This window comes from Microtus oregoni, unplaced genomic scaffold (genome assembly GCF_018167655.1).
Source record: "Microtus oregoni isolate MIOR12 unplaced genomic scaffold, Mior012 000679F_ref0000238, whole genome shotgun sequence".
Taxonomy (NCBI): Eukaryota; Metazoa; Chordata; class Mammalia; order Rodentia; family Cricetidae; genus Microtus; species Microtus oregoni.
The window spans coordinates 5032-32635 of record NW_024545100.1 but is presented as its reverse complement, the minus strand read 5'-3'; the positions used below and the strand labels follow the sequence as shown (position 1 = coordinate 32635).

Below are 27604 nucleotides of genomic sequence, written 5' to 3'. Positions count from 1 at the left end.
TACTTCAGGATGTACTTAGCCATGGTCTTACTCGGAGCCACTCACGGGCTGATATTTCTTCCTGTCTTACTCAGCTACGTAGGTAAGAGTGCTAAAAGAAAATCATATTTTCTGGGCTTGGTGTCACAACCCCTGCAGTCCCGGCACTTGGGAGGTGGAAGGTGAGATCCAGAGTTCAAGGTCATCTACAGTTAGTTTAAGGCCAGCCTAGGCTGAAAGACCCTGACTCAAAAAAGAAATTTTTAATCTTGAACATTCCTTTGTATTTGAATTTGCACTGATGGCCACTTGATAATTGATACTGCATACAAAATTATCCAAGGAAGAAATGAAGTCTTCCCAGGACTTTATGGTTAGCCAGATTAACTGCCCTGTTTACTCTGAAGTCAACTCTTGACTGGCTACTGCCATGAGATGAAGGAGGAAACAGCCAGCCCTCCCAGCAGTCCAGGGTGGTGACTGTCCAGAGCCTGTCAAATGCTATTGCTGCTCTTGGTGATCCCACCTCATCCAAATGGCCTCTGCTTGAAGAGAACAAGAGTGATTCACCTTTCAGCGTTGTTAGGAAGTTGAATCATTAAAACAGAAAATTGAAGGCTGGAGAGATGGTTCAGTGATTAAGAGCACTGGGCACTCTTCCAGAGGACCCAGGGTTTGATCCCGAGCAGCACCCACATGGCAGCTCACAACTGTCTCTAACTCCAGTCTAAGAGAAACTGACACCCTCCTCTGGCCTCTGGGGCGCTGCATACATGTCATGCATGGACATACATACAGGCAAAACACCTGCACACAAAATAGAAAAAAAAAAATCAACAGAACCAGGGCTTTCTTCTATACCTAGATTGTTTATACTTCTTTTCTTTTGTCTCACATAGGACCGTCGGTAACTAAAGCTAAAAGACAGACCACTCAAGATCGATACAAAGGGACAGAGCGAGAACGGCTCCTCAATTTTTAGCCTTGTAGCGGGCTTTGGTGACTTCGTCTATGGATAGGTCAAGTCTACTGCAGGACAGCCACACTGTCCAGGCCGTGCTGGGTGCTGGTTGTTCCCAGGCGATGGGCTGTGTCACAGCTGTGGCAGGTGCAGCCCACCCACCATTTAAACTCAGGAGCTCATGTAGTATGGAATCTGAAGGTGACAGTCGTCAGCCCTACAGCAAAGAAACCTTGTCTCGGGCAAGAGGAAGGACAGTGGATGCGACCCAATCACACTTCTGACAAGCCAGTCCATGTGCTGTCTCCTCTTTTCAGGAGTCAGCCACCACACACATTGTATAGCTTATTTTTAGCAACATTTGAGAATGTTGTAGGTACTTTATTACAACATTTTGTAGTTTAAAGAGCTTTATTAATGCAATAAATTAACTTTGTACATTTTTATATTAAAAACTGTCAAGGGACTTCAGAATGTTGTAGGCCTCATTAGAGCTTGTTCTCCAAAAACCTGCTTGAAAAAGGCGACGTGCTCTTCACAGTGTTCTCCTGTAGGGAGAATGGCTTCAGTCACCAGCCAGCGGTGTGTGGCGTGGAAGGAAATGCAGACAAAAAGCTCCTGGCTTATATACTGATATACTGGGTTTTAACTTATTTTTCTTTAATAAAATACCTCATCCTCCTAAATTTTGAGATCACTAATCTTTTTGCAGAGCTCCTACCTTCAACCCCAGCCAGCTGCCCTGTGTTAAACTACTGGGCGGCTGTGACCTGTCACTCATGCTATCTGCACTACACACACGCACACACACACACACATGTATATATATATAGTAACTCAAGCTTGTTCTCCCTCACGTCTTACTTTATCACCATTTTCGTCTTAAGGGATACTCCAAGATCATATATACAGTATGTCTGAGATGCCTGAATGCCTCAGCCCTGAACAATCCTCTGCTGAGAGCATCAGCATTCTGAATCTACTCAATAGAGACCCCAGTCTAAGGGTGAGGTGGGCTGCTGGGAATGTTCCTAAGTTCCCACCCAGAAGTTGCTCCTGTTGTTTGTGGTCACCCCGGGCCTCTCCCACCTGGTGTGAAGTTAGGGTTCCCTCGCAGACGCTGGTTCCGCTGCTCAAAGAAGCGGAATATGGTGTAGAAGAGCATGACGTCATCAGTCTGCTTGGCGGCATCTAAGAATTTGCGCGCAGAAATGTTGTCATGGCCACCAATGCCTCGGATGAACCTTAGCGCAGCTAACACCTGGTGTTTGGATAAAAGAACTTCCACTATCTCATCGTTTGCTGTTGACAGTCTCTGAAAGTGAGGAAGATGGAGGTCAGGGCAGCCACAGGAAGGGATGCTGGTGACATCTAAAGCTGTGGCAGAACAGTTACCTTCAGCATGTCCAGTGACAGCTGGTGGGCGGGAGGATAAAAGCTTTCGAGGGACAGCAGCAGGCAGGCCTGAAAGACAGGGTTCCAACCACCTTCAGTTGAAAGGCCACCACTGGGAGGCTGTAGTGACTACCAAAGAGAAAAACCAGCGGTACAGACCAAAGGCTTGGAGTCGCTGAGCACGTGGTACTGCAGGAACTGGTGGAGCATGTAAAAGAGGTTGTGCTGGACAAGGGTCTTGATGACAAGTTCGTGTAAGTAATGCTAGGAACACAAGAAAGGTAAAAGACATTACCAAGTCGCTCACCATGGCTGGCTGAGGCTGCAACAGTTTGAACTCCCTCCCAGGCCATAGTTTAGCTGTAACAGTGTTCTCCACCAACACCAAAGTTTCCATCCCCACAAAAACAAATGCCATGTTAAAAACCACCCAAAATTCTGCACACGAAAAAGCTATCTCTTCTTAGACTGGCGGAGTCCTGACCTGATTCCCCTAATGTAGGATAGCAAATACCCTTCTGAAGGTACCTGCACTGGGATCTGGAACTGGTTCAGAGAACGAATATATTCCATCAGCACAGCTATCACAAACTTGTGCGGCATCTCCTACGGAGGAAGGGGTCTTCTCAGTTGTAAAAGAAGCTGCAGGCAGCCCACTGATCTGCAGTAAAGTGGTCCAGTGTTCTACTCTGCTGGAGTTGCATTAGCCCTTGTGAACCGTCCACACTGGAAAGCCCCAGGCCCTCTCCTGTGGCTGCCCCACAAAAGCCAGGAACCCAACACACCTTGTTCTCCACGAACGGCGACAGCACGTGTGTGTACACATCGGACTGGTCCACCACCGCCTGGGTCCGCACCGGCCTTCTGAGAGGCGGGTTGCTCCGGCTCTGCCCTGCTTCTACTGCCTGAAGTGAGACAAGCTATGCCCTTAGTCACCGTCCACAGAAACAGTCCCATTACAGTCAACCTGAGGCTGAATCCTTACCCAAACGAACATGAGCAAGACCTGGGACAGACCAGACACAACTCTGCAAAGCAGAGCTAGTCCTGGCAAACACTCCAGGGTTCGTGCGTGATCAGATTAAATAACCAAGCCACAATCACACATTTTCTAACCTCTGGAGACTTGGAACCAACCTGACTTTCTTTGTTCCTCTTGGCCACTGCACCATCGTTTACGAAGCTCTACCAGACAGTAAAGGAATGGCTCTTGCACTCGGTCTATGTTGGGATTTTTGATTCCTTTTTGTAGTGTTTGAAATGGATCCAGGGCCTCACCAATCTCAACATTTCCAGCACCGTCTAGGTCACAGTCACAGCCCAGTGTGATGGGGATTCAGTGGTGACCGAGCAGAGCTGCTCCTGCTGTGTGTCCCTAGTGAGCATGCTCAACTTCAGTGCAGATGGCTTGTTCTTCATACCTCATCACAGTGTGGAGGCCCAAAACCACTGACCGCAGCCCAGGACACAACCAAACAGGGCTGACACAGGACAGGGACAGAGTGTCCTCTGTGGGTAATCACACCCTTAAACTAATGTCTCCTATTGTCTCAAATGTTCTTGTTTCAGAAACCAGAAGTACACAGTGCTGTACAGCCACACGAATTCCCCCAACCTTTCACTGAACGTGTGATGTCTACTAACTGAAACACACAGTGCTAGGAACTTAACCGACGCCTCTGATACTGATGGCAGCAGTATTCTAGGATATCCTTTTTTGCTAATCTTAGGATAAACCTTCTTGTGGTCCTGCCAATGAATGCAGAGATGTGGCTGCTCAAGACACTGAAGACAGCTGACTGTCAAATACTCATCCCTTTTTGAGGCTCAGAACATCACAAAAGAGGAAACAGGATATAAAAGCCAGAAGACAGGGAAAGGGCTGCAAACTGCTATCTATAGAGCTTGACACAGCTATTGCCAGCATCCCACAACAGCTGCATTGCACTGCACTGGACCTATCAGCAGTCAATCACGGATGTGGGAGAGGCTCACAAGGCCCTAACCCTCCCTGCTGAACTACTGGCTACTGGTGGACTCTGGGGGAGGGACAGTCATGGCCTTCAGGTGTGACCCAACAGTGATCCAGGCTCCAATGGACATTTTCAAACCTCTACTCACAGTCCTCGTTAAAATCTGGTCACGAAACAAACCCATCAAAATGGGGGAAGACACTGGACACTCCTCACACCTCTCCCACACTTCCCTCTAGATAACCTTGTATTTGTAAATACTCGCTAAAGTGAAGGGAAGAAGGTAGCCAACAGTAAAAACCACATCTCTAATTTACCAAGTACAGGCTCTGGCCAAAGCCAAGGGTGATTTTCTTTCTACAAAATAGAAGAACACCAAGAACATAAACACAGGTGAGCTCAAACAGGTTTGAAAAAGCAGAAGAGTGAGGTATTGATCGAAGCCTCAAGCTAGGAGCATGCAGGGACTCGGCCTGTGACTGGCACCCTGTGCTGCCAACACCAAGCCTCTGACATTACATTACATAACCTACACTGTGTGGCAGGACTCCTTCACAATTTAACTTACCGTGGTGTAGCTCTGCTCAGCATCCAAGTACTTTTTATACTCATGGTTGAGTTTATCAAAAACAGTGGCTATCACGGGCAGCGTGGCTCTGTCTGACTCGGCCAGCACTAGAAGGGACAACACATACGTCAGACCCAGTGTAATGAGAATCCCGGTATGGCGGTGACAAGGACTCGCAAAGGTGACCAATGCAAACCCTGTCTTCAAGGACCTTCAAAGAAGCAAGCAAGGCAAGTGTCACTAGAGGGCACTGGGTGTGTAGTCAGATCTCGTCTGAAGCCACCTGCCTACAAATCATTTGTGCGTTTCCCAGTATTTCTGAAGGGTTAAGTAATCCATCCTTCAAATACACAGCCCTAAGTGCAAAAGATGAAAGATGGGGGTAGGGGCACCTGGCGAGATGGCTCAGCAGGCAATAAGCACCCGCCCACCACCAGGCCTGACGGCCTGAGTTCAATCTCAGATCCCAATGCTAGGAGAGCAGACTCCCGTTAAGTGATTCTCTGACATCCAACTGTGTACCATGGCACGTGCCCATACACATATACACACAGGTATAACTATTTTTTTTAAAGGTGGTGGTAGGCTGGGCAGTGATGGTACACATCTTCAGTCCCAGCACTCAGGAGGCAGATAGGGGAGAGGATGGTGGTGAGAGCACAGACCTTGTGGGAAGGACCAGTCCACTTACTCTGTGAACAGACAGATAGGATGACCATCTTGCACTCCTTCCGCTGGAGAAGAAAGTCCATCAACCTCCCTTTATCTGGCAAGAGATTGACTATGGGCTGAAGTTTCACCTGGAGGTTCCAGAGGTAACCTACGGGTTGAGAGGCAGCAAGCTCAGCAACACAGTGCAAGCCAGAGCCAGAGCCAACAAAGAGCACCCCAGACCTCTTCAAACACACAGTTAGTATCCCTGTCTTCCTAACCAACACTCAGGACACTCAGGAAGGTGGCAGATTGGAGGAACTGACAGTCATGCTCTGAGCAAACTGCATTTAGAGTCACACCAGTGTTATCTCCATGGAGACAAGGACAGCACTCCACTCCCTACAACGTGCCCATCCTGGGCCATCACTGTAGATGGCGTACTTAGTTCCTTCTCTGTACTGACTCATAGATACAGAGGTGAGGCCCAAACAATAGTGAGATTGCTATCCACTCACTAGCCTAGGCATGTACTAACAGGCGAGCTGGTTTCTCAGAGTTCCTTGGGAGAAAGGTATGTCACATCAAAAATAATTGGAGGGACCAATTTCTCAGCTTCCAAGATCTGGCACTGTTGTCAATGTATGGAAGAGAAGTGAATTCGTTACTCCCCCCAGAGGATGAGGCTGGAAAATTCCCAAAGTGACTAAAGATTAACTCAGCGTTCTCAAATGCAAAGCCACAGGAAGAGATAAGAGGCTGAAGGAGGGCTCACCAGCAAGACGAAATAAGGGGTGAAGACAAACAGAAGTCCATGGGGAGGTGGAGTTAGGGATGAAAACGCGGACCACTCATGATGTGGGAAGGTCATTTGTCAATCTGTTGTTTCATTGGTTAATCAATAAAGAAAACTGCTTGGCCTGATAGGTCGGAAAATTAGGTAGGTGGAGTAGACAGAACAGAATGCTGGGAAGAAGGAAGTTAGGCAGACGCCATGCCGCTCATCTCCAGGGCAGACGCGATGAAACTCCAGCCCAAGATGGACGTACACTAGAATCCTTTCTGGTAAGCTACCACCTCGTGGTGCTACACAGATTATTAGAAATGGGTTAGTCAAGATGTGAGAATTAGCCAAGAAGAGGCTGAAACTAATGGGCCAGGCAGTGTTTAAATGAATACAGTTTGTGTGTTGTTATTTTGGGTGTCAAGCTAGCCATGCGGGAGCCGGGCGGGACGAAAAGCAGGCCTGCCCGTAGCTCCTTCTACACACTCACCAAGGCAGTTTTCTGAAATGGCCACAGGAATGTAAGGGGGACTGGCCATTCTCAGTCACCTTACTTGTAAGAATCACACATGCTCATGGAAAAAAGAATGAACCTACAGATGTGAGTCTAAGGTGAGATGCAATCCTATTCTCAAGACTGAAGGGAGGGGTCATTTAGAAGATTCACACCGGAAGCGGCAATGGCGGTGATGAATCTAAAGTCAGCACACACTTTGCTATGCAGACCTACCTTGGCTTGCACTGATAATGATGTCTGGTTGAAAGACGATCCATGATGAAGAATCTATACGTTAAAGGAAATTCCAAGTCGAAGAAAATTGAAGGCAAGCCCTGTTTCACTTAGCACTTGCCCAGCCCCCACACTGGAGGCCACAAAAGGCCTGCGTCCCCAGGAGCAGCTCCCAGTGCAGTGGGTGGGGACACAGTCCCTTTGTGCACAGCGACACCACCTTTGTGAGGATACAGAGTTTACAGGGAACTGGAGACTGGCTGGTCACAGCAGCAGGACCTACAAATTGAGAATACAAGTGTGACCAGCAGCCAGGAAAAAATACTTCGTACTGCCTTGAGCAGACATTACTAACTGTAGTTAGGTGGGGAGGAGGAAGAGACTGTCCTGTCTCACTAATGATACACCTGGGAAGAAGGACAGTGTCTGTTACAGACATGAAAATGTCCCCAGAAACAGGAAGTGTGTCAAAGATTTCCTCACCGTGGTTGATTTTAAAGTTTATTTTTTAAATGTTTTATGGGTTGAGTGTTTTACCCAGGTGTATATGTTTGTAGCTCATACATGTCTGGTGCCTGACGAGGCCAGAAGAGGACGCTGGATCCCCGAAGCTGGAGTTACAGACAGCTGTCTACCACATTTGTTTGACTGCTAATCACCTGGGGTCTCTGCAGCACCACACGGGTGCTGGGAAACACACCCAGTTCCTCTGCAAGTGCAGCAAGTGTTCCTAACCACTGAGTCGTGCGCGTCCCCAGCCCCAGGTTTGTTCTAACTGGAGATGACACATCACCATTTACAGGTGTACATTAAAACTCTAAGACATTGACCTGGGGCTAGACAGATGGCTCAGTGGTTAAGGGCTTTGCCTGCTCTTCCAAGGTCCTGAGTTCAATTCCCAGCAACCACATGTGCTCACAATCATCTGTAATGAGATTTGGTGCCCTCTTCTGGCCTTCAGGAGGGATACACGCAAGCAGAACACTGAATACATAATAAATAATAAGTCTTTAAAAAAAGAAAGAAAGAAAGAAAGAAAGAAAGAGACACCTGGGATACCCAGGTTCACTGATGATGCAAAGGAAGATGGCTGTGGTTTAGTCAAGTGGACAGTGAGCCCCACTACACTGCACTGGCAGGTCTAGGCGCAAGAGAACTCAGCTAAGAAGTCCTCCCGTCCTCACACGACAGGGACCCATCCCAGTCACCCTGGGGAAATGAGGAGGGCTCCCAGTTCTGTGCCAATTACCCAGATAGACTCAAAAGACGGCATTACTGAGCTGCCTCAGTAAGGCGGTCTCTCTACACACCACCACCCAGATGAAGGCTGTGCACAGGCAGATAAGCTTCAGGAAAGCACTTGCACGCCAGGCAGAAGAGGAAAACTCCAGTGCCCATGCCGTGCCTCAATGCAGAGCCTGGGCATTTCAGCCTTCGAGACCTCAGGTGATTAGCAGTCAAATAAAAGCCACCTGTTCAGCAAGACAAAACCAACATCTCTCTCAAAATCAGTTCCAATGTCGGTACCGGCTGGGCTCATGGTACAGCAGGAAACACACCAAGAAAGGCCACCACTCACGCATGCGCTCTTGACCTCTTACTGTCAGTCGTCTCCCAGACTAATCTGACCCCCTTCAGTTAGCAGGTTTATCAAGCAATTAGCCTCCTTTATCGATCCTCTACTACTAGATCAGAGCCGAGGGTTTTCCCCAGTCAATCATTTGCCATCATCTCCTCCTTATTGGTCATGTTATTATCTAGGGGAGCCAGATGCCAGAGCGCACACAGGAGGGCGTTCAGGCCGTCAGACACCTGGCACTCACAGCACGATGGGCCAGCTGAATGTTTGATGGCCTGCCACCTAGAGTGTGGCTCTCGCGGTCCCCACAAAGCACATAAGGGTGTCACAGGCTGAGCAACTGTCACAGGTCAGTTCACACGTGCCTCCTGTGAAACACCAGGGACTGGGGATTTGATCAGCTAACTCTCTACAGTCTCCATTAGAACTAAGAAACCCTGTTATTAGTGGGTTCTCTCAGCTCCTAACCTGCTACTCTCTTGACTTCCTCCCCATCTCAGAAGGAGGAATGATCTAGAATACACTCAGGAACCACACCTGTGGGCACTGGCCAGAATCACACCTGTAAGCTGTCACTGTGTCAGGTTTGGCCGGGTGGCTGAGTGGGGAAGCGCGTTTGCTGCTCTGACAAAGGACCTGGGTTTGGTTCCCAGCACCCACGTGGTAGTAGGCAACTGTAACTCCAGTGTCAGGGGATCCAGCATCCTCATCAGGCACCAGACATGGCTGTGCTACACACTCAATCCATAAAATATTTTAAAAAATAAACCTTAAAATCAACCACAGTGAGGGATCTTTACACACTTCTTCCTGGGGACATTTTCATGGGCTGCTGGAAATCCAACACCCTCTTCTGACTTCTGGCAGCACCCATACACACATGCTCATACATATATGCAGATTCACACAGACGGACATAAATCAAAATAAAAGACAAATCTTAACTACAACCCAGAATGTTAGAAACAAAGGGGTATGTGACCCCATTAAAATAACAGCCACAATCAGCTGAATTTAATTCCAGGATTACAAAGCCAGGGGAAACAGAAAAATGTTAAGGATTTACCAACATTAAAAGGGTACACACAGCAGTCAGGTGTGATGGTGCACACCTTTAATCCCAGTACTAAGAGGCAGAGGCAGGCAGATCTCTGTGGGTTTGAGCCCAGCCTGGTCTACAAGAGTGAGTTCCGGGATAGCCATGGCTACACAAAAAAACCTTGCCTCAAAAAAAAAAAAAAGAAGGAAGAAAGGCCTGGCAGTGGTGGCGCACGCCTTTAATCCCAGCACTCGGGAGGCAGAGGCAGGCGGATCTCTGTGAGTTCGAGACCAGCCTGGTCTAAAAGAGCTAGTTCCAGGACAGGCTCCAAAGCTACAGAGAAACCCTGTCTCGAAAAACCAAAAAAAAAAAAAAAAAAAGGAAGAAAAAAAAAGAGAGGGAGAGAGAGGAAGGCTTTGGTTTTGCCTTCTGGTAATCTCAACTCTCTATTGTGAGACCCAAGGAAGGAAAAGTATTTTCTCCAAAGGAAAAATCATTTAATGTATAAATTGCTTCTCGAGAAACAATGACAGCTTAGAGAAGCAGCAGCAGTGTTTGGTTTTTATAAAATAGAACAAACTGGCTGGAGACGTAGCTCAGTGGTAGAGCATCTGCCCAGCGAGGGTAAGGTCCTGAGTTCAATCCCTAGTGGCTGGAGAGGTAGCTCAGTGGTAGAGCATCTGCCTGGTGAGAATAAGGTCCTGAGTTAACCCTCTGGGAGTCCATTTTCCTTCTCCCATTCTGAATATGACCCCTGACGATTCCAGCAAGAATATTGCCCAAGGGAAAAGACAGCACTGCTAGCCCACGGAATTCTCTTACCTGCCACAGGGATCTGGTAAGGTTGGATTGACCGGGCTGGAAGTACAGGGTGGTGGAAAGTCACACTGCCATCGAACTCTCCCCGCAACTTGATGTCAAATATCACTGATGTCTACAGGGTAGGGAGAAATGCATCGCATGTCGCCAGTGTGGAAGCCTGGAGCCTCCGCTCGCACCAGCCCAGCGCTCCACACAGAGGGACCTCATCCTCACATGTCCCTTTCCACCCTTATCACTTCCACAATACTCCTGCACCCACGGCCTGCTTCAATGTAAGGTTGTAGAGAGATACAGGCAGGTCGTTTTCACTTGGACTGGAAATAGCTTCAGACACAGAGATAGAGCAGCGTGACCCCCAGGCCTGCGTGCTGCCAGGTGTTCAGTTAGACATTTGGAGAAGACCTGTTGCAGACTGATGGGCCTACATCGTCAAATCCTGTTACCCACACTCACCACATGAAAAAGGCCACAGATTCATGACACTGGGGATCTGAAGCAGAGTCCCAGCCCGGCTGGCTCAGTCGAGTAAGAGCTCCGAAGATCAAATCAAAAATTTTCTCAACGTTTCTAACTTCTTTGGTTCTTTCTGAGACAGGGATTCTTGCAGCCCCTTAAGCTCGCTATTGTGCTAAAGTACTAGGGAATAGGTGTGCACGATGACAGCTGGTTTTTATCTGGGGAGGGAACACACTGGGCAAGCGCTCGACCAAGCGAGTTGTGTCCCCAAACTGAAATGATTTTTGACAAACTGTCAGGGAATCGCTGTTTAGCTCCTTTGCACTTAAGTACTCTTCCCACCCATGTCTGGGTTTGCCAGTTCTCACAAAGCCTATTGAGAGTCCTGGCATAAGCCAGTGGTGGTGGTGGTGGTGGTGGCGGCAGTGTCAGTGCACAGGGGGACCTCTGACTTCGAGATCAGCCTGGTCTACAGAGTGAGTTCCAGGACAGTCGGGGCTACACAGGGAAACCCTGTCTCAAAAACAAGTGCCAAAGCAGACAGCAGCACAGCTTGGGGCACAAGTCCTACCTCTGTGTCCTGGTGGTGGACCACTACCAGGTTGTCCACGACATTTAGAGCAAACTTTCCCGTCCTATTTAACTTCAGAATGTGCATCTTCTTACATGCGCCCTCTCTGAAAGACAACACCGAGATTGTGGCAAGAGGTCAGCAAGCCTCAGTTCCGTTTTAAAATCAAAGAGGGGCGAGAACGTGCGGCAGCAGACATACCGTGGGAGGTGATACAGCACCACCTCCGCTCCCGTACTGTTGGAGGTCCGCGAATGGTGCCGCAGGAAGAGGACGTAGAGCTGTCCGTATCTAAGCAAAGACAGAGGTGCATGAGGCATAACTGGCCATTTAAAAGTCCCTCCTCCCCCGAGCTGGGTATGTAGCTGGGTTAACAGAGTAAGGCTTGCCTAGCTGCACAAAACTCTGAGTTTGAACCCTAACATGACATAAACTGGGTTTGGTGGCTTAGCTCCTAATTTTGACACTCAGGAGGATCAGGAGTTCAAGGTCACCTTGACTACTGTACAAGTTCCAGCACAGCCTGGGCTGTATAAGCCCATCTTAAAGGGGTAATAAAATTTCTCCACATACAATTTGATTACGGTCTTCTGAAAGAAAGCCATGAAGGCAAGCACTGAGTCCAGCCAGGGAAGAGAAGCAGGCCAGCAGTCATGACAAGCAACGCCATTTCACTCCCAGCTCTGTGTTCTCTTCCGGAGTAGCAGGACACAGCCCCTAACAGACAGGACACTCACTCTCCACAGTAGACGTGAGCACTTCTCTCCCAGCAATGAATTCAGTGCCCCGGTGACATGAAAAGACACAAAAGGGACAGAACAGGTCCCGGCCATTGCAGCCAGACTGCACTCACTTCTCTGCCCTCAGAAGGAAAGGGAGCAGTATAGTCTACTAAAATAATGGTAATTTTTAAAAAGCTAAGGTGGGAAACACAGAGCCAAACTAGAAGTGATTTGGAATTTGTTTTTGGACCTGGGGATAATCTCAGAATCTTGAGCAGCCAGTGTTAGTTACTAAGTCACATCCTCAGCCCCTGGAGCAAACCCTGAAGCAGAGATGCAGGGCAGAAAATGTTTCTTTGTACTGATTTCATTTTGGCTTAAGGTTTAGAGTATGAAACGTAAAATTTGAGATACCTGTATTTCCAAGCGATTATATAATTCCCTACATAAATAATTCCACTCCTTCTTTGTTAGAGTTTTAAAAATTAGGTATTTTGATGGCCTGGCAGTGGTGGCACTCTCTGTGAGTTCAAAGTCAACCTGCTCTACAAAGTAAGTTCCAGGACAGCCAGGGCTATGCAGAGAAACCCTGTCTTGAAAAACCAAAAAGAAAAAAAGGAAAAAACACACACACACACACAGACACGCATATATAAATGTGTGTGTGTGTATATATATGTATATGAACATTTATATATTAGCTTAAAAATCCTTCCTACGCTTCAATTAACAATTTTTTAAAATTCTATGGCAAACCTATTTAATTGTTTAAATGTTTCATTGAAACTGTTTCAATGTTCTCATTGTGTCAGACAAGACAGGTTAAAAAAAATCATGCTGAGATCACAAACGAATACAATCAAAAGAAAATGATACAACTGGAAAGATGGTTCAGCAGTTAAGAGCAATTGGACCCAGGTTCAATTCCCGGCACCCAAGGGCAGCGAACAACCTTCTCTAACTCCACTTCCAGGGAACTTGATGCACACATATGGTGCATACGCATACATACAGATAAAGCGTACACATAAAAATAAATCTTTTTAAAAAGTGTCAAAAGACCTTAGGTTTTTCTGTCCTGGAACTAACTCTTGTAGACCAGGCTGGCCTCGGACTCACAGAGATCCGCCTGCCTCTGCTCCCAAGTGTTGGGATTAAAGGCGTGCGCCACCACCGCCTGGCTCTTGTTATCTGTTTTAAGGATTCTTTTCCTGTGAGCTCCTAACACGCCCTCGTTACTTGGGTCACTAGTGGCAATTACAAAAGGAACCCTCGGAAGACAGACATACATGGTCGCCATTGCGATGTCTCGTTCTGAAAGGCTAAGTTTAGTTGACTTCGGTGCAGCTGGTAATTCAATCTCAAACTTGGGAAGCTTCGACATGGTGCCAGCCTGTTTGGGGAAAGTTTAGGAAAGTTTACACACTCCTTCCATGTTTTAGCTGCTCTACGTTAAATCAATGAAGGCACACACTGTCTCCTAATTCCTCTTCAGAGAACCAACCATTCTTGAACTGCCAGACAGGGAAGTGTGCCTCTGGTGGTCATGCTGAGGATGGGGTTCCTTTCAGGGGCTTGACTCATCACTGCTTTAGAGCTGGGTTAGGGAGGGGCCTGGGGCTCACTCTCACCCTAAAATAAAAAGGCTGCAGAACATTCTCAAGGACTGTGGTGGACAGCAGGATCACAGCGCTCTCGGGACAGTACATGTACCAGTTCACATTGAGGTTGTGGCTCTTCAGGAGTTTGAGACTTCGTTTCTCAGGCAGCACCTGGGACCAAGGTCAAGAAACAAAACATTAAGAGACTGCCCACTGAGGGCTCGGGATGGACTAGCAAGCATGTGGCTCCAGTTCAAGCCCAACACCACCAAACACCAAAACAAGTAAGTCCAGTCAACGATTACACAGGTAACAGCCATTCCTAGTAATGAAAATAAATAGATAAAGCACCATGTGCCTAGTGCTTTTCAAGGCTCTTTACTACACCCTGAGAAACAGACAACATAAGAGATGAGAAATTCGGGCTGACAGAGGCTGGGAGTGGTGGAACAGCAATTATAACCAGGGCTGGGCCTCCACACGCTCTGGCACCATGCACCGAAGAGCTTTCATTAAGCAGTCAAAGTGAAGCAATGCATGGATCCCAGGCATTGAGTCAGCCACCTTCCCATGAGCCACCAGGCTCCATCCGTACCCCACCTGGCACTGGGTCCCAGGCAGACCCCTTTGAAACCTCACTGTTACAAAGACTGCTCGCAAGTGCAGCACTTTAGAGTCCAGGCACATCTAACTGTTTGTTCCATATTCTGACACAGTCAAAACACTGCGCAGACTCAAGATAGCAACTCTCACCCAGTAACATGCCAAAGGCCTGTGAGGAAAATCAATATCATAGAGCATGAACCTTGTCAGTCAAGCCTCACAAAATAAGAGTGTAAAGGGTCAGAGAACAGGCACCTGCTGCCTGATCTAAATCTGATCCAGAACCCACGAAAAGGTGGCAGGAAATAAATTCCAGAATTGCCCTCCAACCCCCACACATGTGCACTGAGACATGACAGTACATACTAAAAACCAGAAGGAGCATTGCTAGAGTTCTATTTCTTTTTTGCTATTATGTGTGTGTATGTCAACATGGGTATGTCACACTGTGTACATGAAGGTCAGAAGACAACTTTGGGAGACAGTTTGCTCCTTACACTAGGGCTCCAGAGATCGGAGTCAGATCGTCAGGCCTGTGTGGCAAGTGCTGACCCACCTCATCAGACTGAACCTGTGTTAGAACCCGAAGACCTACAATGAACACTTTCTCACTAGAGACAGCAGATTGTTTTCAGAGTTATTTTATGTGTAACAAACGTCTCGCCTACATGCATCTATTTGGACTAGGTACGTGTTTGGTGCCCATGAGAGTCAGAAGAGGCGTTTTAATATGCTGGCACTGGAGTTACAGGTGGTTGTGACCCACTATGTTCCTGAAAAAGCAACACATGCTCTTGACCACTGAGCGCAGATAGATTTTTAAAGATGATTGTAGGGGGCTGGATGGTGGTGGTGCACACCTTTGATCCTATCACTGGGGAGCAGAGGCAATCAGATCTCTGTGAGTTTGAGGCCAGCCTGGTCTATACAGTGAGTTCCAGTATAGCCATGGCTATACAGTGAAACCCTGTCTCAAAAGAAAAAAGAGAGAGAGAGAGAGAGAGATGACTGCAGGGAGCCCCTCTGTCAGCCTGTGTCCAGAATATCCAGGCTTCTCCATTCATGGATTTAAACTTTACAGTCCTTGTCAGAGGCTGCGGGAATATAAAGCAGGTGACAGCTAGTGTTCAGACATCAACCCGTCAGAGGAATGAATCTCTGATGGAGGAGAATCCTGTTCAGCCAAGGCCTGCAGGACCACTGACTCTGGAAACTCCTGAGTCTGCTCCTGTCTATAATTTCACATGTGCAATAACAGCTATGGTGTCTCCCCAGTATCTGCATTGCAGTGTGTAATCTCAGGTGATGTGTATAAGAACATGCTACAGGCTGGGGCAGAAGCCTTTCCAAGGACCAGGCCCTACGTGTGAGCTCTAGCAGCTGTGAGGAGGGGTGTTCCACATTATTAACCATCAGAGAAATAGAAGTCAAATCCTCAGTGAGAGTGTCTCATGTCCATTAAAACAGACATTAGCAAAGCAAAAAATAGACTGTTAGGGCACGGTGACAACTCTAATACAGCAACTGAGACAGGACAATTGTCAGGCGTTCCCAGTCAGCTTGCCTAGCATGCATTGATCCTCAGAACCAAGGATGTGGAAAACTAGAGCCCTGTGCACTTCTGCAGGGGTTACAGCATGGTGATGGGAAAGCCCAGCAGTTGGCCAAAAAGTCAGCAATCCCACTCTGACTACATGCATCTAAAACATCAAAACCAAATTGTGAAATGTATCTGCACACCCATGATTCAGAAAAGCAAAAAGATGTAGTTAAATACCCATCATGAGATAAGTGGACAAAAAAAAACACAGTCCAGTGACTGCATCCCAGTCTTAAGATGGAAATCCTGCCACAAGCGACAACATGAGGGAACCCTGACAGCAATGCAAACTAAAATAAGCCAGGAACAAACTGACACTGTATTAACCACTATTACATGAATAACAACACAGTCAACAAGTGCAGTGATAGTGGCTGTAGGCTGGGGGAAGGAGAAAGGAAGCTGTCTCTGTGTGAAGAGCTTCAGTTCTGGGGATGCTTCATAAGGTAACTGATGATGTTTAACGCTACTCAAATATACACTTTCTCCGAAGCCAAAGAAAGCTGACATGGTCCCAGGAAGGGAAACATAAATGGTCACAACCCAAGGGCTGAGAACCCTGTCCTAGTAGGCAGTGAGACTCTTTCTCTCTCCAAGATGGGAACTGTCTATAAACCAATGAATCCAGGCCCAGCAACATAGCACAAAAGAGATTCCCACACTGCTACTGAAAGTTCAAACTTCTATAACAATGTCATGGTATCTGTTCGCATCTATGTAATTCCAAGTACTGCTTTATCTATGAAGATGTAAGCAAACTCACCGAACTTTCTAACTATAACTATAAAACACTAAACTTGAACTAGACATCCTGGAACAGGAAATGCAAGACAAAAGCAGATCACCCACAGAGCAGAACTGTTCTCAGAACAAAATGTGGAAACAACAGCAAAAGATACAGCTACGCAAGAAAAAACTAGGCTGCAGAAATTTATATGCAAGAGTCCCCTGATGTGGGATTCCCCTCTGTATGCTGTGAATACCATTGGTTAATAATGAAACTGTCTTGGGCCTAAGCAGGGCAGAATAGAGGTAGGTGAAAAAAACTAAGCTGAATGCTGGGAGAAAGAAGGACAGAGTCTGGAGAAGCCATGAAGCCGCTGCCAGAAACAGACGTGCTGAAACTTTGCTGGCGCACCAAAACCTTGTGGTGATGCACAGATTAATGAAGATGGGTTAAATTAAGATGTAAGAGTTAGCCAATAAGAAGCTAGAGTTAACGGGCCAGGCAGTGGTTTAAATAATATAGTTTCTGTGTGATTATTTCGGGGCTGAGCAGCTGAGAACCAACAAGTGATCTCCCTTTCAATAAACTGGCACCCTACATGGCTAACTAAATATGCATAAAACCTGAAAAAGCTTAAAAAGGAATCATAGACACAAAAGAACACAGTTAAGTATGGTTTGGTAGTGGCATTTTCTTGGGTGGGCTCTGATTGCTAGAAGCAAGCAGAGGCATGCTTCCTTTAAGAGAGGTTTTCCTGATTCAGTGGTAGCAGAAAAAAAATCCACGCTGTTTTGAAATGGTTGTGGCTTCCTGGGCCGTGCTGACCGTAAGAAGTCTGACAAGGTCCAGCTACGGAGCATTTAAATGGGTTTTGTGAGCAGAGTGCTACAACAGCTTAATGGCTCTCAGAGGCAAGGAACAGCTCTGCAGTGCTGGACTGGGCGGGGCAAGCAGGCAGTGCCTTATTTCCCCTAGCAATGCTGCAGCTTAGGTTCTTAAGAAGTGCTTAGCATTTTAAGAAGCCATCCTGGTCAGAAAATAATTACAGATACACAAGAGGACAGATTCATACAGCTATAGACCTCTAAAGGGGTCACAGTGTTGGATAAATGTACGTAGGCTTGTGAGAGAGAAGAAAAGAGTATATATACAGAGTTAAAAATAAAATAAAGTCTGAAGGTTAGCCTGGTCTACAGAATAATTTACAAGATAGACAGGGCTACATGGAAAAACCCTGTCTCAGGGAGAAGAAAAACTGCAATCTGTACACTATTTGTGATGGACCTAAATACCTGACTGCCAGTCTAATATGTGTTTACAGATAAAAATTATACTACAATACTTGGGAGGCTGAGGAAGAAGGATCTCAAAGTCAAGAATAGCCTAAGCTTTATAGTGTTTCTATCTTAAAAGAAAAGTCTTTAGATATAATAAAATATTAAAAAGTGATAGAATAAAAACAAATAAAGATGGACTAAAAACAGAGAGTATGGATTATGTATATTATTGTGTTTTCTTTGAATTTTTTGACTGCAGAGGGACATTTGATTCTGGGGATCGCTAAGCTAAACCAGCATAAATATTTTAAAGGTATCTTGATTTCAGAATTGGGGTCTAAGGATATGTTGCTTTGGAAAAGAGGTTCTTCTTTTGTTCCCACAGAGATTGAGAACCTGTGGATTCATTCCAGGCTAATGTGGTTTGATGGACCAACACCTCCCAAAAGGTCACTGTGAACACCCCCAAAAATTATTTCACCCAACAAAAAGCAGGAAGCGGTTTGGAGAAGAACTACATCCATATTCCCAAATAATGTTTATAAATGTTTGTTTACATTTAAGGGGGAATATGCTATAGAGATTTGCTTTGGTATGAATCTTGGTTTATTGATACAAATTTAAGATCAATTTTGCTATATGTATATTTCTACTCTTGATTAAGGTACTGTGTCCAGCTCATTTAAAAATAAAATGTATAATTAAAAAATATAGGTTAATAGACAGTCATCTAGAATAGCCAATTTTGTAATCATGTTAGTTAGATTTTTCTAAATGAACCAGGCAGTGGTGGCACACACCTTTAACCCCATCACTCGTGAGGCAGAGACAAGTGGATCCCTGTGAGTTCGAGGCCAGGCTGGTGTAAAAGAGCTAGTTCCAGGACAGGCTTGATAGCTACAGCAAAATCCTATCTCGAAAAAGCAAAAAAACAAAACAAAACAAAATCCAAAAAGACAAAAAGGTTTTCTAGATGTACAGAGATGTATTTCAGATGGATATGCAGTCTTTAAACCTTTCAAAGACTACAGAATATGGCATTTAAAATGTTTTAATAACTTAGGACTTTTAATGAAAATGAGACACATCTGCTCCTGGCAGCACCAATTACTTCAAGAGGAAGATGGGGATCGAAGAGGCTCCTTATGGAGTATGCTAGCCATTTGCACAAGAAACTGCTCTTGCCTGGACTGCTTGATGAACTGGACATGCAGGACCCACAGAGAAATGACTGCTGAACTTGCCTAAAGACGAGACAATCCTTCGGGGTTCCTGCTTCATAAAAGAACAAAAAGAGTCTGCTAGACATTCTGCAGGACACAGAAGAAAGTGACTGACAAGCTGCCAATATAGGTTGAACTGTCTTTGAAATTTCCTGTTTTGTGGAAAAGTCTGCTGGATACTCTGGGCCTTTAGGCCAAAGATGGATGCCCCAAAAGTACAGAACAAGTTTGGGTGACTGTCCAGGCAGTGAGATGTCTGTCAATTCTAGAGTTTTGAAAGTTGCTTACAATGCACTTCCTGTTTACTTAGGTAATATTATATCCTTCTGGAGTCTTTGATGAAGTTGATGAATTTATAGTTATAGTTACAGTTTTCTTTAGTTATAATAAAAGATAAAGTAGATATAAATATTGTAACTGTAATTATTGCTTGATACCTGTTTTGTTATATGTAATTTTACTATGTTAAAGTTAAAACCTTCCTTTTTATTTAAACAGAAAAAAAAAAGTGATGTGGGATTCCCCTCTGTATGCTGTGAATACCATTGGTTAATAAAGAAGCTCTCTTGGGCCTGTGCAGGGAATAGAGGTAGGTGGGGAAAACTAAGCTGAATGCTGAGAGAAAGAAAGGCAGAGTCAGGAGAAGCCACAGGGCCACTGCGGGGGCCACTGCCGGAGACAGACATGCTGAAACTTGCTGGTAGGCCATGACCTTATGGTGATACACAGATTACTAGAAATGGGTTAAATTAAGATGTAAGAGTTAGCCAATAAGAAGCTAGAGCTAATGGGCCAAGCAGTGATTTAAATAATACAGTTTCTGTGTAATTATTTCAGGGCTGAGCAGCAGGGAACCAGCAAGTGGCCTCCCTTCCAACAGTCCCCTTTTGTAAAAGATAATAATAATAACAATGTGTAGAGAAGCGTGAAGACGTGCGCAAACTGTTGACAGTCATTTTTAGGGACCATGAACTTTTACTTCCTGTGAACCCCGGTACACAACACCAGGCTGCTGAACTGCCCTTTGCCTTGCTTTCTCTAGAAAACCAAACAACCCACACAAACCTGGTAAAATTCAATGCCTTGATCTGTTATGAAGACTATTTCTGTAGAACTGGTCCAGCAGAATCCTAGTATGTTGGCATTCTTGGTCTGGAAGAATTGCAGAAACAATGTTTTTAGCTTTGGTTGCACATGCCTATAATCCCGGCTCCTGGGAGGCTGAGGCAGGAGAACCAGGAATTCAAGGAAATCCTTGGCTGTGTTTCAGGTGGGAGGCCAGGCTGAGCTATATGAGACACTACCCCCCCCAAAAAATAAACAAATAAAAATTAACAAAAGGGGCTAGGAGATGCCTCAGTGGGTAAGAGCACCTGCTGCACAACTCGAGGGCTGGGGTTCAAATCCCCAGCACTCACACAAATCACCAGGAATGGCCATAACCCTAGCACTGGGGTGGGAGGGAACAGAGACAGTGTATCTCTGGGCTTGCTGGCCACCAGCCAGATTCAGAAAGAGATCTGCCCTAAGGGCCTAAAATGCGGAGCACAAGGCAGGGTTAAGCGATTTATTAAAACAAAAAAAAAAAAATCAAAACTCGGGTAAAAACCTGACTGATCAGAGAAACAGTGGAAAAGCGATCAGTGACCTCCTCTCTCTCCTTGATCCAAAAGGACCCACAAATCTTTGAAAGCAAAGGGGCCCTTAGATCTCTCTAAGGCCCTCCCTATTACTTCCTGTGTCCCTCTATATGTCCTGGGTCCTCCAAAACCTCTATGGCTAATTCTGATCAATTAGTAGCTAGCTCCACCCTCTGATTCAAGATAAACTTTATTGGCAGTCTCAGGAGCACAAACAAAATATCCTACGACACAGGACACTCTACAACTCTCACTGACCTGTGAGAGCATGAATACCTACACACATTATATGGTTATACCACACACAAATAAAATTTATATTGTGGTGTTTTAAAGACTTAAAGTTTCTAATTTGTAATAAGAAAGGCTGTGCAACTCTTCGGAAGGGCTCGGCTACCACTATCTCTTATTAATGAGTTTCTCAGAATGGCTACTCAGTAACAACCCTCCCCCCCCCCAAAAAAAAAAAGATCTCACTATGACAACAGAAGCTGGCCTTGATCTATGAATTGATCTATGAAGCTGGGCCACCTGGAACTCAGCATGCTGTGATTCAAATGCTCTTTTAAACACAGCTTTCCAGATCTTTGTCCTAACCCAAGACTCTGCATCTTAATTCCTTCTACTGTGCCGACCAGAGGAGAAAGCCTGAGTTTTATAAAAAGATAATACCCAAAATCCAACTTATGCCTTTCAAAGTGTTGACATTCTCCCAGTCATTACAATGTACAAGGGCCTGAAGTTATGCAGTGAGCACAGGCTAAGATGGGTCCCAGCAGCCTGAGACCAGGGCTGGGTTGCCCAACAGCAGATGGGCACAGCAGGGCTCAGACAAGGAGCTGTTTCATACTGACAGGGCCTGAAGGGCTGGGAGGAGCCTGGCTAAGTGGTGGAGGCTCCTCTCGTCGATATGATCCCTCTTGAGTGCCACTTACCAAGAACAATAAGATGCCAAATAAAACTCCCATCCACTGGCAGCTCAGGTCAGTCTCCCAGCTGCCCCAGGAGCTCCTGTGGGCTCATTTACTGAACCGCACTAATCTATCCGAGAGACCAGGATCTATATCCACAGACAGTGCAAGGACGTGGGAGGAAAGAACACTGCAGAGAACATCACTAGAAGGCAGTGGTGGCTCCCAGGCCTGAGACACAGAAGGCGGCAAGCGCAGTGAGGAAGCCCCAGACAGCACTGAGAGGAACCTCTTCGCTCATGCACTCCTCCACTTTACGGCTAACGAGCCAGAATTTCAAAACAAGGGAAAATGTCCAACATCATAGCTGAACCCATAGCCCCACAGCCAACCTCTGCAGCTCATCACCAACCTAGACGGGATTCCCAGCTTGTGCCTCCACCACCCAACCAACAACCAACAACAGAAGCTGCAGTGAGGAATGAGGCCCCGCCCCTGCCCCACCCCCCTTGTACCTTGCACTCCTGTGTGTATTCCAGCTGAGAGTTATCGGGAATAAAATTACAAAAGTCCTGAAAGACAGAAAAAAAAAAAAACAAAGAGAAAATTTCAGACGGAATAGCCTACCGTGCGATAAAATGGACAAATGTGTTTGTTTTGATACAAGGTCTCGCTATATAGTCCTGGCTGTCCTGGAATTCTTCACAGAGATCTGCCTGCCTCTGCCTTCTGAGCCATGGGAGGAATTTAACGATGTGAGCCACTATGCTGGATAAACAGATTTTTTGTTGTTTTGGTTTTTCAAGACCGGGTTTCTCTGTATAGCTTTGGAACCTGTCTTGGAATTCCCTCTGTAAACCAGGTTAGCCTCAAACTCACAGACTCACAGAGATCTGCCTACCTCTGCCTCACAAGTGCTGGGATTAAAGGTGTGCCACCACCGCCCAGCTCTGACAAACAGATTTTTAAAATGATTAGAAAATAGCTCATGTCAGGCGGGAAAGCTCCTTTAATCCCAGGACTAGGGAGGCAGGGGCAGGTGGATCTCTGTGAGTTTAAGGCCAGTCTGGTCTACAGAGTGAGTTCCAGGACAACCAGGGCTACAAAGCAAAACCCTATCTCAAAACAAATAGATAAATAAATAAATAAAACAAACTACACAAACACCCACAGACAAAAGACAGAGAGACCAATTATGGTTAACTGTCACCAGCATCAGGTTACCAGTTGTGGGGGTTTGAAAGAAAACGGCCCCCCAGAGGAAGTGGCACTATTAGGAGGTGTGGCTTTGTTGAAGTAGGTGTGACCTTGCTGGAGGAAGTGTGTCACTGTGGAGTGGGCTTTGAGATCTCCTTTGTTAAAGCTACACTCAATGGGACACAGTTGCTTCTGCTGCCTAGATTAAGGTGTAGAACTCTCAGCTCCTTCTCCAGCACATCTGCCTGTGTGCCACCCACCATGACGACGATGAACCTCTGCAGCTGTAAGCTGCCCAATGATATGTTTTCCTTTAAGAGCTGCCGTGGTCACGGTGTCACTGCACAGCTACAGAAACCCTAAGACATCAGTCAGCTGAAGAGTCCATCCAAATGCTCAGTTGGAACTCATGAAGAGACTTTTAAAATTCATTCCTCAAGTAAAGTACGGCAGCTTATTCCTAGGATCTCAGCACTCAAGAAGCTGAGGCTGGAGGACTGCACTAAGCTCAATACCAACTTGGGCTATGTAGTAAGTTCCAGGCTAACCCAGGTCATAAAAGGAGGAGTTGTTGGAGAGAAACAAAGAGGGAAGAGAAAGGATGAGAGGGAGAAGAGGGAGGAGATGGCAAAGGAAAGAGGGAGTGAAGGAAAGGAAGAAGGGAGGGAGAGAGGAGAAAGAGAAGAAATAAACTTCTCAAGTGGGTGACATCAGGGAAATGTACTGACTTTCCTCGGGCTTCCTGCAAATACAATACTAAAGCACAGCAAGCACAGCCTGCTTCTCCTCCCAAAGCTTCTCCAGACGACAGCAGTGAACTGAATGGACAACACTGGTTAGCTGGTGAGTGGGTGCTGAGAGCAGACGCAGGCCTCCTTTGTGCTAGGCAGAAGTACCACGTATCCCATCCCACGATGGGCAATGGCGACGATTTCTAAGAGATGAAGTGCCAGCAAGCCGTTCCAACTATGTTTATCTACCTATTCCTACCCAATCCAGCAGCAGACAAGAGAAACACCAGCAGACGAAGTGACTTGAATGAGATTAATTCACCAAGTAGTCAAAAATATACCTCACATAATCCATGTTACCAGTTAGCAAGCAACACAAATATGCAGGACAACCCAAATTACTTTTTTAAAAAAATAAAGGCTGGAGAGGTGGCTCAATTGTTAAGAGCACTCACTGGCTGCTCCATTCCCAGCACCTACATGGCAGCTACCAACCCCCTATAGCTCCAGGTCCAGGGGATCCTATGCCCTCTTCTGAACTCCTCAGGCACTGCACACACATGCTGCACAGACAGATAAAACATCCATACACATAAAAATAATAAATCACAGTAGAAAAGGGACACATGGAAAGAGAGGGACCAGAAGAGGAGACAGGAGAAGGTAATGGGGGCAGAACATGAGCATGGGACACAGTACACAAGTGTGACAATGTCGCGATAGACAGTGTCTTATCTTATGAATACACACTGTTTTAAAGTCAGACTGATGCTAAGCTCATTCATCCAGTCAACTGCAAACGCTCTCAACAGCTTCGCATCACTGGATCCCTCGGGGTGAGGAAAGCACTAGAACTCAGCAGCCCTGCCTCTGTTCTTGCTGGTGTGTGCGCCGCCTTACCACTGCCTTGGAGGTCCTCTGGACAGCCAGGATCTTGTTTTCTAAAGAAAACTTAATGCACTTCACTTCTCCTCTGTCGTCCATTCTGAAACAAGAAAGAACATGTTAGAGGGAACGTACCCTGAATCCTAGCTCTTGCTTCTGTGACAAAAAGCCACGTGACTCTGCGGGAAGCCTAATGCTAGAATTGCAACTCTGAAGCTGTGGACACAATCTACTGACATCAACAACTTGCTAGAGAAGTGGACAGAGGACACAGCCAAGTGGTTGGAGTCACACACATCGCCTGAGAACTGCTGGATACCTGAGGACTACAGATGCACTCAGGGTTAGAGGGATGGCTTCCGGGTGTGTAAATATCTCAGTATACAGTAACTGTGCAACACACTGTGAGTCAATTACAACTCAATAAAGCTGTTTTTTTTCCTAAAAAAAAAAGTATTTGGGCTCCGTTGACTCACAGAGACCTAAGTGTGATCTCCAGAGTGTGAATCCATGTAAAAAATCGATACTGTGGCACTGTAATTCCAGTGCTGGGGACACAAAGACCTGCAGGCCCCTAAGGGTCACTTATGCTAATATGCCAAGGAGACCTTGTCTAAAACACAAGGAGTTAAGAAAAGATGCACACACATACACACGCACACACACACGCACACACAAGTTCAATGTTGCATCCTACCAACACTTTGAGCTCCTGGGAACCTCGAGATGTCACCTATGGCAGGCCGGCCCCTCTCAGTTTCCATGTGTCACTGGTGCACCTCACCCCGTAACTTACTGAGCCTGTGTCTGCACCTCAGAGCCCCGTGGCTTTGGGCAACACACAGCCAAACTAACACTCTCTCTCTCAGAGTTATTGCTGTCTCTGCTCTCGACAGGGAAATACACTATTTTCAAATACTGGATACCCACACCACAGCTGACCCGACAGATTTTCACCATTAAGGAAAAGCCCTAATCCCCATAAGAATGCATAATATAATGTCAAGGCAGTCTCTGCCAGTGAGTACACCTTCCTCATGTACCCTTCCCTACAGATACCCTAACCTAGAGTCCCCAAAACACTATGCCTTTGCTCATGGTGTTATTTAGGTCTAATATCCAACCAGAAATCACTCCCTTCATATTTTAAGCCTTGCTCAACTCCGTCTCAAGGTCAAAACTGCATCCCTCGAGTCCTCCCACATTCTGAACAGAGCCCAGCACAGAGCTACTCGCATCAAACACACTGGCTGAATCTCTTCTCTCCTGCACTAAGTTTGAGTTCCAGAGAGGGGCAGGCTAATTCAGTTGTCACTTGTGCGCCACCGCTGGTGTGCGCCACCGCTGGTGTGCGCCACCGCTGGTGTGTGCCACCGCCACCGAATGAGGACCAACAACTGTCCTCTGCTTCAAACAGTTGACTCATGGTAAAAGCGAGGGATTTTTTTTGAAACAGGGTCTTGCTATGCCACTCAGACTGGCCAATAACCTGCAAGCTACCTCTCTAGCTTCCCAGAAGGCTGGGGTCACAGGCCTGCTCCACAAGTGAACTGAGACCCTACGCAATACTTTCTCTCTGCTGCTGCAATCAGAAGAATTCAGATCACTCAAACCTAGGCACTTGTGAAGGTGACAGGGGCCACTGTTACCAATCTCACTCACTCATGTAAAGTGGGCCAGCGGGTCTGTGGCTTTAACCTCAGGGGGAGTCCCCAGGTCCGGCACAGCAGAAATGAGTGCATGAATACTGGACCTTCAAGCACCAGGAAGTAGGTGTCCTGGGAAATTCTGATTCCCAGGTTACTGACAGTCAAACTGTACCCGCAGGCGCCTACTGCTTTCTCCTACACACAGGATTCCATCCCAGGCTGCTCAGATGAGGCCAAAGAAAACGATTCAACTTTCTTAATCAGAAAAGCCCCAGTGTTTACACGTGGATATTATTCTGAAAAGGGCAAATTACCTAAAAGAGATGGGATTCCTATCATTTGGGCCTTTAACGACCACTCCGGTAGCTCCACCCGATCGAACAGCAAAAACCTGAGGAAGAAGGGGCAACGTTAATGGTCAGGGCTTTGTAAAGACCTAGATCAACCTTCCAAGGATCAAGTCTACCGTACCACACCCTTGATTCGTCTAAACAAACTAACCTGGCAAATTCCTACGTAGGTGCTCAGACAAATTTAGTAAAGAAGAGAGCAAACAGAGCACCGTGCACAAGCAGGCCAGACCCTAAGGTTGACCATCTGAAAGCCAACTCGCACTCCAGCACCGCCCGTGCAATTGCACACCCGTCTCTGCTCCCGCACAAAACACCGGGCACTCAGCGCTAAGTCCTTGTGCGCACGGCAAGTACGGCGCCGGGAAGCGTCCCGGCGCGGGGCCTCGCTGCGGGCGCCGCTCACCTGCTTGTTGGCCTCGTCGAAGAACACGCAGTTGACCGGGTTCGCCTTCTCGAACTGTACGGGCCGCTCGCACAGCTCCAGGTAGTAGTCCTCGCCGCCCATGGCTGGGACCCGCGGGAAACCCGCAGCCCCCAGACGTCCTAGGTCTCCGCCGTCGCTCAGGCCGCTGCCCTAGGCCCCGCCCCGCCTCACGTGACTCGCGGCCTTCGCCGCTTCACTGGACCCAGGAAGGTCCCACCATCATAGCCACGCCCCTCTGGGTGGGGGCCTCGAGTCACGTGACCCGGAAGCCTGCTGGCTGCCGGGAGACTGCCAGTCAATGGTGAGTTGTCGCCTTTACGCAAGGTTTCTTCGCCTGTCAGTTTAGTCGGAGGGATGAGGCAGGAGGCTGGCTGTAATCGTGCAGCAGAGGAGACCTACGAGCAGAGGCTGATTTCTGTGCTCCCCTCAGGACCTAACTCGCCCCAGGCGACCACTCAGGGAGATCTGTGCCCAGCCCCGAGGACTGATTTTTTGAACAACCGGTCATGGGCCAGGATACTGGGGACTAAATTCTGCCCTCCCCCACCAAGTT

The 27604-nt window shown here is 46.8% G+C and overlaps 1 protein-coding gene and 1 long non-coding RNA gene across 4 annotated transcripts; one reads left to right on the top strand and one right to left on the bottom strand.

Annotated features, from left to right (window-relative positions):
* Positions 1-1626, top strand: LOC121445794. The gene is made up of 2 exons (XR_005974008.1): positions 1-82; positions 879-1626. It is a non-coding gene; the product is annotated as an uncharacterized LOC121445794 (long non-coding RNA).
* Positions 1333-27212, bottom strand: LOC121445793 (regulator of MON1-CCZ1 complex). Of its 3 annotated transcripts, XM_041647924.1 has the most exons (20): positions 27031-27212; positions 26589-26665; positions 24641-24725; positions 22328-22384; positions 20327-20413; positions 13862-14002; positions 13520-13623; positions 11710-11799; positions 11509-11614; positions 10482-10593; positions 7276-7320; positions 7042-7095; positions 5568-5696; positions 4877-4983; positions 3121-3240; positions 2864-2941; positions 2495-2599; positions 2336-2404; positions 2030-2255; positions 1333-1488 (listed from the first exon to the last, which is right to left on the bottom strand). In XM_041647924.1, exons 1-20 carry the CDS (start codon positions 27130-27132, stop codon positions 1409-1411), a joined length of 1974 nt encoding a protein of 657 aa, XP_041503858.1. In that variant the 5' UTR covers positions 27133-27212; the 3' UTR covers positions 1333-1408. The 3 variants fall into 3 exon arrangements, with proteins under 3 accessions (XP_041503858.1, XP_041503859.1, XP_041503860.1); XM_041647925.1 differs by lacking the exon at positions 26589-26665 and having other exon boundaries at positions 27031-27161; XM_041647926.1 differs by lacking the exon at positions 1333-1488 and having other exon boundaries at positions 2088-2255; positions 2864-2996.
* Positions 27213-27604: the final 392 nt, after the last annotated feature.

Coding starts and splice junctions, on each gene's coding strand:
- LOC121445793 (XM_041647924.1), bottom strand. CDS start 27,132: ATGGGCGGCGAGGACTACTACCTGGAGCTGTGCGAGCGGCCCGTACAG. Junction 4,984..5,567: donor CCTATCTGTCTGTTCACAGA/GTAAGTGGACTG, acceptor TGTCCCTTCTAG/TGCTGGCCGAGTCAGACAGA. Junction 3,241..4,876: donor CTGAGCAGAGCTACACCACG/GTAAGTTAAATT, acceptor GTCTCACTTCAG/GCAGTAGAAGCAGGGCAGAG.